At 43.3% G+C, this 13014-nt stretch overlaps 1 protein-coding gene across 2 annotated transcripts in view; it reads right to left on the bottom strand.

Annotated features, from left to right (window-relative positions):
• Positions 1-934: 934 nt before the first annotated feature.
• pltp (phospholipid transfer protein) overlaps positions 935-13014 on the bottom strand; it is a 46093-nt gene continuing 34013 nt past the window's right edge. For both annotated transcript variants that reach the window (XM_084929718.1, XM_084929719.1), the window contains 4 exons: positions 5662-5704; positions 4377-4440; positions 4215-4291; positions 935-1830 (listed from right to left, as the gene is read on the bottom strand). In XM_084929718.1, the coding sequence (XP_084785844.1) occupies positions 1711-1830; positions 4215-4291; positions 4377-4440; positions 5662-5704 (304 nt within the window). In that variant the 3' untranslated portion in view covers positions 935-1710. The remainder of the gene's footprint in view (positions 1831-4214; positions 4292-4376; positions 4441-5661; positions 5705-13014) is intronic.

Below are 13014 nucleotides of genomic sequence, written 5' to 3'. Positions count from 1 at the left end.
TACAAAGATTACCAACAGTGGTCCTCATACCACAGTTTGATATCAGCAAACACTGAGAGCATACATTGATAGGACACCACAGCCATGCTATCATTCAAACACTGATAACAGCATAAATCAAATTAAATCGGGACTTGATGAGACCTTTCGAGTATCACTAGAAATATTATAAACAGTCGTCTCCGTACCACAGTTTGCTATCAGTAAACACTGATAGCATACCACATCCATGTTAGCAGTGTATAAACGGATGGTTTGGCATATATTAACACAGGTAATAATAAAGGACTACCGTATTAAACACTTTTACTAACCTCAAGCAGATGGACAGGCGCTCTGCAGGTGGGATTGAGCGCCTGTAGTTGTTGTCTAGGCGGGCGATGCTTGGACCGCCGCGGGACAGCAGCTCCTCAAACTGGGCGAGGGAAAGACGATGGTATCGCTGAAAGCAGCCGTCATCCAGGCGCAGCTCCTGGAGCAAGTGGTGAAACTCACCAAACTGCTCACGCTTGTGGAGGACATGATGGACCCAGGTACGGAGAGGACGTCCTTTACGCCGCTGCTCTGCTCTCCACAGTAAATAGAGAAGGGAGACTCTCTATTCAAATGCTAGATCAACAGCTGCCATCTTGCAAACATACCATCTGGCACTACTTCCTCCCACATTTCCACGAATAATTCGCGTTGGACACACGTTGAGGTGCGAATGTGCACGCGTCAAGCTAGGGGCGTCTGGCACGTTTTGGTCGTGTCTGTCGCGTTCAGTGTGAACACACCGTAATGACGGAATGGCAGCTGTTTTTTATGAGCGGAAGTTTTAATTCAGTTCAATTCAATTTTATTTATACTGCTCCAATTCAAAACAACTCACCTAGAGGCGCTTTATATTGTAAGGTAGACCCTACAATAATCAAAAATAAACTGCTGACAGGTCTCAGGTTTAGCTTTCAGTTTATTTTGAACAGGTCCATAATCTTTAATGTTCAGGTAAGTACAGGTGAGACAGGTTTGCCAGCAACAGCACAGATGAAAGATAAAATCTCCTGAGTGGTTTCCAGTATTATCATGTAGTTTTAACCTGTTTACACTTCCTAATGAGACAAAAAGCGAAAGATTCATCAGGTCAAAGACATCTAAGTACATCAGACAGCGAAGCATTTTCTCCCCGATCGGCTTGACAGTGATGAATCGTGTTTCATGTGTAAACTGAGCCAATGAGGAGGCTTCCAGCTACCTGACATTCAGGTGTAAATAGAAACAACATGAATCAACATGAAGTGAGAGGCTTTAGAGAGAACATGAAATATAAATTGATGTTCTCGGGCAGAACGTCAGTTCTTTAGAATAAACTAACAAAAGGACAGTGTTGTCATGGATACAAGTGTTTCCCTTCATGTTTGATTCAGTCCTTCGTATTTATATTGTTTGACCTCCACAGCGTCAGCGTGCATGTGACCTATGGTGAACAACACTGTCTGAACTATAATTACCTGTAATCTTGAAGATAATCTACGAATAATACATTAAACTGTGAGGAGTAATAGTGTCTTTAACTGTAACCTTGTTAGTTTGGACTCATTGTAAGGTGTAAGGCTCACTGTGCTGCTGTCAGTTCTTTTCTGATCTGTTCATCATATACTCATCCTTTTAATGATGTGTTGTATATATTCACATTAATTGTAGATCTATGTAAACCCTGCGTATGAACATTTAGGCAGTGCTGGTGGTGGCGGTGGAGTTGGCAGTCTGTTGCTCCATCTCTGAGCTTCCTACCACCATTTCTCTCAGCCCTTTGCTGAAGTGAAGATTTGCTCCGATCACGATGAAACCCTGCAGAGATGGAACAGCTCCTGTCAGCCAGGGGGCAGCACTGAGTTTATTTCTGCATAAATCTGACTTTAAAAAAAAGAAAGCCTAAAACAAATAAAATGATAATACAAGACTTTATTATAAAAAATGTGTGACGCCCACAAGTGTATGGTCACAATTGTAATTTTTTTGTAAATTGTTTTTTTGATGGTGGTATTGCACTTTTCATTTAGAGTTATGGAGAATGTAATTGCGTGGCATGGCCACAAGGGGGAGGTAGTGGTGAACGCGATAGGCCGTTGCAACGCTCCTATGCCTCAGACGAGGAAGAGCCTGCAGACCGAATGCAACTCATGTCTCCTATCTCTGCTTTTCTGTTAAAAAAACAGGTTAGTAGCCCAAGTTTGCTAACTGCAACGCACACATAAAAGCAAGAAACCTTTTTCTGTCTTAATTTAAAGACCGCGAATGTTGTGAGAGAGTGTGTTTTCACAGATTGAGATAAAGCTAACCTTACCGCCATTTGTAATGGGAATCCGCCATTTCACTTGTATTCTAAAGAGGTAACTGGTCTTATTACCTGTTTTATTTTATGACAAATGCAGCTCTTAGACACATTTCTTTTATACTGACATTATTGGAAGTTACAGTTGATTAAGATTATTCCAACCTACCCAGTTATTATGTGTCAAATGTAAATAGTCTGATGTATACTGTTTGTGGACAATTGTAAACTGTTTGTGAGCAATGGTAGAATATTTTTGTTTATTATTTACAAATGTAATATATTGTTTGAATCTGTTAAAATATAAAGAATGTATAATGGAATATAAGCAGGTTAATTGCAGTGTTAATGGTACTGCATAGAGATATTATTGATGCTTAACAGCAGTAGAATTTGGTTACAGATTTATTGTAAAAAACCATACAAAATAATAATTGTATATGAGTAAGTTTATTCTTGCGAGAAAGCAAGGTAACCAAAAGGGTTTAACCTATGAACCTGATTGAATGTGTTTTTGATGTTAAAAGAGAAATGTGTGTGTCTAAATGAAAAGAAAAGAACGCTGTTTAATTCTGTTAATAAATCAGACAAGGAAGAGCCTGCAGACCGAATGCAACTCATGTCTCCTGTCTCTGGTTTTCTGTTAAAAAAAACAGCTTAAAAACGGACCCTATCGAAGGCCTGTAACAAATGCACCAATCTTACATCTCTGAGGTATGTTTTTGTTTTTTCTTTAATATGGCAGTTGGCAGAGGTGCACCAATCAGAGTGCACTTACATCAGTCACAGGATTTTCCTGTTTGGGAGAGTATCTGTCCTGAATGCAGAGCTAGAAAAGAACTAATCAGCAGTTTGAAGAAGTTGGGTTGTTCTCAGTTCCTCCAGAGTGTGTTGGATCATTTAAGACTTTGGAAAAGTTCCCGAGGTCTCACAGCTCACCATCACTGAGCAGAAAACAAATTCTGAATTACAGCTGCGGAGCATCAACTCCAGAACATCTGAGGACTGAACTTAAGAGATTCAGTAAGACAGCAGTCCTAAGCTCACAAACTGTTCCATCCCAGAAGAAGAAAGAGTCCAAGTCCTGAAACGCTTCTGTGAGTAAACCACAAACATCTCAGTGCTAAAGTTGTCGAAGGAATTAAAGTCCTCACAAGTGATGTTCAACAGTTAAAGATGAGAAAATCCAGCAGATCCAGAGGTTCACACACAGAAATGTCATATCAGGTCATTTATCTTATTTAAATCACAACAACAGTCGCCTCGAAGCGTTTTATATTCTGAGGTAAAGACCCTACAATAATACGGAGAAGGATCACCACTGCATTTGGTAACAAGTGCACTCGTGGGTCAAAATGTTCACCAGTACTGAATATCCAGTGACATAGGAACAGTAAAATAATTCTATTTAACCTCAGACACACACAGCTAGATGCTCTTCGGGGTCAGTCGGCTCACTGAAATGATTTATCTGCCACCTCAGTTGTGGTCCCAACTCGAGAACAAGAGCTCAAACTGCCCGACTGACATCCTGAAATATGACCGAAAACTCCTGGATCAATCCAGGACATTCTGTTGCCTATTCCGAGGAATCGGATGACCCAGATTCTCTGTTTCTTCCTTTTGTTTCTTAGTAACATCAGGACCCGCTCATCATCACTTCACGTGTACTCTGTGTTTGTCAGTGCATTTTTGAGGACAAATTTTCCATAAAAGCACTTTCGATGTGCATCTATTTACACAACAGGTTTGCATTCAAAATATTTGAAAATTTATTCAATTTTTTTCACAATCCACTCAATGTGTTACAACTAATCAAAATCAATTTTATGTTTTATTTTCATAAATATGAAAAAAGTCTAAAACTCCTCAAATAGTCGAAGGGTAAAACCACACTCACGTTATGATATTCAACCACCTCCTCAATGAAATCCATCCCATCAGCCAGCGGGATCCGAACGCCTCTCTTTGTCCAGTCTAAGAGAGCACACACAAACAGAGTGACACTGTCACGGTGTGTTCAGGGTCTGTGAGTTTTTTGATTGATGAATTAGGTTCTTACTGTTGATCAGTGGAACTACAGACATCTGCAGCATCGTCTTTAGAGGAGCCTGCAGAGGAATCAACTGCAGACACACAGAGAGGTTTTAGGGTGTATATGCTTCATGTTTTGGTCAGAACATGTAAAAATCAGGGAGAAAGTGTTTGTTCTGTAGTTTTGTGTCTTGTGGAGATCAGAGAAATATTTTACTGCTATTGTTCATGGTCATCATCATTATCATTGCATTAATAACATAATCTACAGCATTGATATTGCATTCAGATGTTTAAACATATTGGCACCCAATCAGCCTTTATTACAGGAGCAGTTATAACCACTTTAAACTGTTGAGTTAAATCTATAATCTTAAATGCTTTTGAATGCTTTTCATAATCTTAAATGTTTATATGCAGATTATATTGCATTATAAAAGAAAGGCCTAACTCTGAGTACACTCTGTGCCAAAGTAGACAGGAAGCGCAGGCTTTTGCAGAGCGTGCTTGTGAAAGTGAAACTAAAGCAGAGTCTAAGTGTAAGTTACTTTGAGGAGCAGTTTGGATGGGGCTATTTGAATAACCAGGTTATTCATTGTTATCTTTTATTCTTTTATATTCTTTTATTAAGTTTTAAGTAGTATCATTTGATTAAGACATTTATTCGATATATTACACATATAGTTTCAGTTTTGTACGTGCTGGCCTTCTGTCTGGTGGAAAGGTTACAAGGTTTAGCTGGTGAGGTGAGAGGTGAAACTGAGTGCATTTCAGGTCGACACAAACACACACACACACACACACACACACACACACACACACACACACACAGTAGATGGACTCATTTATAGGTGAAAGTTTAATTATATTTTGCTTCTGACTGCAAAATTGTGCCTGCATGAGTGACAGTTTGTTGCAGAATGTGTGCCTGATGGTCCAGACGATAAGCGAGCGTCCGGCAGCGACAGGAAGACACCTGGCATGGAGACGAGGCGATGTTGCTTTTTCAAACCGTGTTAAAAGTCATTGTGGTTTTGAAACTTATGCATGTGATGACGCATGAGGGGGCGTTATAAATTTCCCTGATGATATAAAACAACTGATTGTGTATTGTTCGAGAGAGATCGATGCTGTCTGCGTACAGTGTTCATCTCTCCACGCGCGTGTTCATTAAAATCATCGTTTGACTTAACCCGGCCGGATCAGTGTTGTTATTTTGGATTTCCTCCTATATCCCTCCTCAATATTTGAACCCTTAACAGTCTCCTTGCTGTCTCATTGAACCAATTACTGTAAGATGAAAACAAACTTACCGCCAGAGACTCAAGGGCTGACTGGTTGGAGAAGATCTTAAACCTGAAAGGTGAAAAAAAGTCAATCAATAATCAAGTTGTGCCATAAAATGGTGGATCATTACGAAGCCAGTTTTAACCAACATGGCGATGGTGTTGGTGATGAGTTCGTTCTGTTGGAGTGTGAGAGCATAATGTGGTGGGTTAGAGTTTTTCATTCCTGTGGAAGGTGAGCGATGACAGGTGTAGTCCGTGGTGTCAGGGGTGTGTGTGGATGAGAGGAAGAGAGGACCCAAACGCAGGAATAGCAGGTAGGTGAAGACTGGTGATTTATTGTAGACAATGGAGAAATGAACAGAACATGAGATGGCTGACTGGACGACTGAAAGACTGGCTGAATGACTGAATGGCTGACTGAGCATAGGGCACACACAGGAACGACAACATCAATGACAAGACAATGACCAGGTTGAAACTGAGGGCTTAAATACACCGGCTGAATAGTGAGTGATTGGAGACTGGTGAGTGAACAGCTGAACACAGAGTCCAGAATGAATCAGTCCTGGTGGGTGGCCGTGTGGCCAGCGATGACATTGGAGTCGATCTTGTGGGCGGCCACGTGGCCAGCAGTGACGCTGGAGTCGATCTGGCGGAAGGCGGCGGCGGCCACTCAGCAGGTGCGGAGGCTGGCCGCGAAGAAGGCGGCGGCGGCCACTGAGCAGGCCTGGTGGCCGGTAACGGCGAGGAAGGTCAGTCAGCGGCCTGGAAGGTGGCCACCGATGCCAAACCCGATGTGGACGAGGCGGTGGCAATCGCTTGATCAGGCGGTGTGGAAACCTCTGGCTGAGGAGAGAGAGAGAGCTCACAGCTGGCTCTGGGTGCTGTGACTGCAGATTGGGGAACAGAGCTAAAAACGGACTGGGAGACTGACTTGGAAGCTGAACAGCAGGAGACTGGACTGCAGACTGGAGGACAGGAGACTGAGCTACAGGTGACCAAACTGAGGATGGTGACAGTGCTGCAGCCTGAGACAATAAACCGGGAACATGAGATGGAAACAGATCTGCTAATAAGGGAGTTACTTTACTAAGGGAGTGAGCTAGGGCCTGAAAAGCTGGATGAGGATGTGGATGAGGTGGTGAACGGGCAGGTCAACATGCTAGCTCTTCCAATCCATCCTCCAGAGCGCGAGGGCAATGCCTGGAGAGCCTCAGCTGAGTCTCAAGGGAGGTCAGGTTAGATCCTGGCCGCCCTCACCTTGGGTGCTGGGACAGGTGTGGGAGCTAGCTGGACATCAGTCACCCCCACCCAAGATACAGGAAGGGGGGTAGGAGTGGACTGAGGTTCAGCTGCCCTCGCTCTGGGAGCTGGCACGGAAATGGGTGTTGGCTGGGCATCAACTGCACCGTCCCGAGGGCCTGGCACAGGTTCGGCGACGCGCTGAGCCCTAGCCACCCGAGGAGCTGGGACAGGCTGAGCGTTAGCAGGCTTTAACTGAGCAGGTAGAACAGGTGAAGGGGAAGGCTGAATCCGATCAGTCTCTTTGGAAACAGAATGATAATGAGTAATAATTGGATAGTCCAGAATGTAATCACAGTATACAGTCTTTGATTTAGATCATTGGCGAGCAGTCCCTGAGTTGTGGTGAGGAGAAAAAAAGTCAGTTTAGCTCACCACCGGATCTTGCTGCTCCAAACCGGTAACGCGAAGGCTGCATGAGCCTTGTCTCCACTGAACAAAAACTGCTGAGCAAGGGAGCCTCCGTAGAGCCGAGGTGGGAGGTGGAGCCGTCGTGGCACAGCGAGATTGAAGGTCCAGTGAATGAAGTGGCTGGCGGGCGAGCGAGGAGCGGAGCAGCGAGAGACCGAGCGGCCGAAGCTTGGCCAGTGATGCCCACTCTCCGCGGTGAATGCTCCGATGCAGGTGAGGCAGCAGGTGGGGGACCACAGCGTCTCCGAGGGCTGCCCAGAGCCAGGCAAAACCCCTCGAAGATGTGCTCTCTTTCAATTCAATTCAATTTTATTTATATAGCACCAAATCACAACAAAAGTCGCCTCAAGGCGCTTCATAGATACAGAGAAAAACCCAACAATCATATGACCCCCTATGAGCAAGCACTTTGGCGACAGTGGGAAGGAAAAACTCCCTTTTAACAGGAAGAAACCTCCAGCAGAACCAGGCTCAGGGAGGGGCGGGGCCATCTGCTGTGATTGGTTGGGGTGAGAGAAGGAAGACAGGATAAAGACATGCTGTGGAAGAGAGACAGAGGTTAACAGATATGATTCAGTGCAGAGAGGTCTATTAACACATAGTGAGTGAGAAAGGTGACTGGAAAGGAAAAACTCAATGCATCATGGGAATCCCCCAGCAGCCTACGTCTATTGCAGCATAACTAAGGGAGGATTCAGGGTCACCTGGTCCAGCCCTAACTATATGCTTTAGCAAAAAGGAAAGTTTGAAGCCTAATCTTAAAAGTAGAGATAGTGTCTGTCTCCTGAATCCAAACTGGAAGCTGGTTCCACAGAAGAGGGGCCTGAAAACTGAAGGCTCTGCCTCCCATTCTACTTTTAAATACTCTAGGAACAACAAGTAGGCCTGCAGAGCGAGAGCCAAGTGCTCTAATAGGGTGATATGGTACTACAAGGTCATTAAGATAAGATGGGGCCTGATAATTTAAGACCTTGTATGTGAGGAGCAGGATTTTGAATTCTGGATTTAACAGGAAGCCAATGAAGGGAAGCCAATACAGGAGAAATCTGCTCTCTCTTTCTACTCCCTGTCAGGACTCTTGCTGCAGCATTTTGGATTAACTGAAGGCTTTTCAGGGAGTTTTTTGGACTTCCTGATAATAATGAATTACAGTCATCCAGCCTGGAAGTAATAAATGCATGAACTAGTTTTTCAGCGTCACTCTGAGACAGGATATTTCTAACTTTAGAGATGTTGCACAAATGGAAGAAAGCAGTCTTACATATTTGTTTAATATGTGCGTTGAAGGACATGTCCTGGTCAAAAATGACTCCAAGGTTCCTCACAGTGTTACTGGAGGCCAAGGTAATGCCATCCAGAGTAAGAATCTGCTTAGATACCATATTTCTAAGATTTTTAGGGCCGAGTACAATAACCTCAGTTTGATCTGAATTAAGAAGCAGAAAGTTAGCGGCCATCCAGGTCTTTATGTCTTTAAGACAGTCCTGCAGTTTAACTCATTGGTGTGTGTTATCTGGCTTCATGGACAGATAGAGCTGGGTGTCATCTGCATAGCAGTGTAAATGTATGCTATGTCTTCTAATGATGCTGCCTAAGGGAAGCATGTATAGTGTAAACAGAATTGGTCCTAGCACTGAACCCTGTGGAACTCCATAATTAACCTCAGTGTGTGAAGGGGACTCTCCATTTATATGCACAAACTGGAGTCTATTAGATAGATATGATACAAACCACTGCAGCACAGTACCTGTAATACCTACAGCATGTTCTAATCGCTCTAATAGGATATTATGGTCGACAGTATCGAACGCAGCACTGAGGTCTAGCAGGACAAGCACAGAGATGAGTCCACTGTCAGAGGCCATAAGAAGATCATTTGTAACCTTCACTAAAGCTGTTTCTGTGCTGTGATGAGCTCTGAAACCTGACTGAAACTCTTCCAATAAGCCATTCCTCTGCAGATGATCTGTTAGCTGTTTGACAACTACTCTTTCAAGGACGTTTGATATGAAAGCAAGGTTGGAGATTGGCCTATAATTAGCTAAGACTGCTGGGTCTAGAGATGCTTTTTGAGTAAAGGTTTAACTACAGCCAGCTTGAAGGCCTGTGGTACATAGCTGATTATTAGAGATAGGTTGATCATATTTAAGATCGAAGCATTAATTAATGGCAGGACTTCTTTGAGCAGTTTTGTAGGAATGGGGTCTAAAAGACACGTTGATGGTTTGGAGGAAGTAATTATTGAAGTTAACTCAGAAAGATCAATTGGAGAAAAAGAGTCTAACTTAACATCAATGGTACTGAAAGTAGCTGTAGATAATATTACATCTGTGGGATGATTATTGGTAATTTTTTCTCTAATGATAAAAATTTTATTTGTGAAGAAGTTCATGAAGTCATTACTAGTTAACGTTAAAGGGATGGTTGGCTCAACAGAGCTCTGACTGTTTGTCAGCCTGGCTACAGTGCTGAAGAGAAACCTGGGGTTGTTCTTATTTTCTTCAATCAGTGATGAATAGTAAGATGTTCTGGCTTTGCGGAGGGCTTTCTTATAAAGCAGCAAACTATTTCTCCAGGCTAAATGATGATCTTCTAAATTTGTGACACGCCATTTCCTCTCCAGCTTACGAGTCATCTGCTTTAGGCTACGTGTTTGAGAATTATACCACCAGTCAGGTACTTCTGATTTGAGACCTTAGTTTTCACAGGAGCTACAGTATCCAGAGTCATACGTAGTGAGGAGGTAAAATTATTAACAATTATTAATAACAGTTTCCTCTGGAACTTCTCCACCCAAAGGGAAAGCACTGCCTCCTGCTACTCGAAAAGGTCCGAGTCCGCTGGGTCACAAACATGTCTTCGTGGCACAGGTCTTGTCATTCTGTCAGGGGTGTGTGTGGATGAGAGGAAGAGAGGACCCAAACACAGGACTTGCAGGTAGGTGGAGACTGGTGAGTGAACAGCTGAACATAATTGAACTAACACACAGGGAAAGGCTGGCACAAAGAACAGGGAGTGAAAACAGAGAATAAACCGGACATGAGACAAACTGAAAACGCTGAGTCAACGACCCAGGAACCCTGACACGTGGGCAGTGGACGTCATCAATGAAATGCTTGTAGAAGCCACTCCCACACCATATCACATCAGACAGAACTCATCGCCATGGTAACCCAGAAATGGAAAGAGTACGCCGTCTCAAACTCAGGAGAGTCTACTCCAAGCACAACATCCCAGTGTACTTCAGACCCAGCCACACACTCAGACACAAACTTCACAACGTGGTGTAGCTGTGCAGTGTACCGAGGAGTGCTCAGACCTCTACACTGGAGACACCAAATAACCACCTCATAAATACATGGCACAACACACAAGAGCCACCTTGGGACAAGACTCGGCTGTTAATCTGCAACTAAAGTTCAAAGGTCACTCGTTAGAGGATGACAAAGCTCATATGATCTGAGCTGCTCACATCACATGGACGTCATCATAAAAGCAGCGAGCACTTCCTTCTGCGCCGGCTGAAGAGGTTTGGAGGTTTGTACTCTGGACCCCACAATACTTACCAGCTTCTATCAATGCACCATCAAGAGTATTCTGTCTGGCTGCATCACAACCTGGTACGGCAGGAATGCTCTGTAAACAAAGATCTATGGAGGAGGTCAGATGATCCCACCATAAAATAATAATAACATTTTATTTACAGTTTTTATATAGCACCTTTCTAGACAGAATCACAAAGTGCTGAGATAGCAATGGTGTCACATGAGAATACTTGGAGGATTTTGTCAACAGCGTAGCTGCAGCATTTTGGAAAACCTGCAGACGATCCAGAGAACCTTTGCTTAGACACATAAACAAAGAGTTACTATAGTCCAAGCGTGAGGAAATAAATGCATGTGTAGCTATCTCCAGTTCAGGACGAGATAAAATAGGGCAAGGGCGTAGATTTGGCACAGACGGAAGGGACGTGTCCCCACCAATATCCAGTGATTATTGAATTGTCCCCACCAATAATTTGATCTCTTCGAGTAAAGAAAAACAAACCTGATAGAAAGAAAAAAACGATCTGTCAGCGTCTCATTCACCCAGCGGAGCAGAAAGAGTTAAATTACGTCCTCTACTGGAGTCCTACGTCATGTGACAAATATGGCCAATGTAATTGGCTGTGCCTTTCAGGGAGCTCTGTTTAGTTTCAGCAGCGGCAAACCTGCGCTGCGAGGAGAGGAGGAGGACGGCAGCGCAAAGGAAGAACCTGGATATAAGAAATTGTTTTTCAAAGAAACCTGTGAGTCACTTAAAGTCAAGTTCACTCATATAATGTGTCCGTCACAATAACGTTACAGGCTATGCTAGGCCATACATGCCAACACTCCCGATTTTTCCAGGGAATCCCGAATTTCAGTGCCCCTCCCGAAAATCTCCCGGGGCGACCATTCTCCCCCCAATTTCTCCTGATTTTCCACCCGGACAACAAAACTGAAAACCATATCCCAGACTGGCCCAGCCAATTCCAGTTTCCAACAATGGCTACTATTACTGCAGCTACTTAGTTTTAATATTACTCTTATTTCTCTTTCTGGGTCGCAAAATAAACTTTTAACACATTTTCAGGCGAGAATGTAGCTGTGTAAACGTCAAATAACTTAAACATGTTATTGTTTGGCCTTTTTCAGTGCTTTAGTTGTGTTTTATTTGTTGGTGAGTAAATCGTTTTGGCTGAGATTAAAGTTATTAGATTAAATTAGATTAAATAAAACTTTATTAATCCCTCGGGAGGATTCCTCCGGGTTCTCACACAGCTGAATAAACTGCTGTGTGAAAACAGCAGTTTATTCAACCATCTACACCAGCGTCCGGTTATATTTTAGACAGCAAGGAGCAGACGGCAGGTGACGTAATTCTGAAGGCTAGACCGTCCAATTTCACATTTCCGGTCTACCCGGCTTTCGGAGGACCCGGCCTTTGTGGTCTAAGTGGGCCCTAACCCTAACCCCGGCCCACTTAGACCACAAAGGCCGGGTCCTCAGGTGGACGCAGCCTCTGAATTTGGACATCCCCGGCCTGTTTCCGGTCGGACAATAATAACGGTGATATTTAACTTATTTTATCTGATAAATAAACACTGTAAGATTCAAGTTTTTTGTATATATATGTACATGTATACCCCCCCCCCCTTTGAATGTCTCCCTAATTCTGAGGTCTCAAGGTTGGCAAGTAGGTGCTAGGCTTGGTCCACATCAGTCTAAAATTGTATGTAACCATGAATAATGTGATGCCATGTCCACCAGGAGAGACTGGACAGTATAGATGTAAAACCAATATGCCAGCAGTTCATTTCAGCTAACGAGAGGAGCAGGCATGTGTTTGTTGTGTGGGGTATTCTCAACATGGTTCATGTTGAGAATAAAACATCCCAGCTCGCTGATCTGATAGAGGGCAGTAGTGCATAATGTTGCTGAGAGATCTTTTACTTTGTGGTAATCTTAGACGAGTAGTTTTATGGACAAAACCCAGCAGGTCATTCAGTGTTCCCTTAGTGCTAATGTATCAGAGATGTTGGTGTAACTGAAGTAATGTTGTTAAGTCCTTAAAGTCATATTCTTTTATTGTCATGACTGTATTTGAAGCTATTTTTACTTTTGTATGATACCTGATTTATAT

This window comes from Perissodus microlepis, chromosome 5 (assembly GCF_051167445.1).
Source record: "Perissodus microlepis isolate ML-2025 ecotype Zambia chromosome 5, ASM5116744v1, whole genome shotgun sequence".
NCBI classification, from domain to species: Eukaryota; Metazoa; Chordata; class Actinopteri; order Cichliformes; family Cichlidae; genus Perissodus; species Perissodus microlepis.
This window is presented reverse-complemented; position numbering and strand designations above follow the sequence as displayed.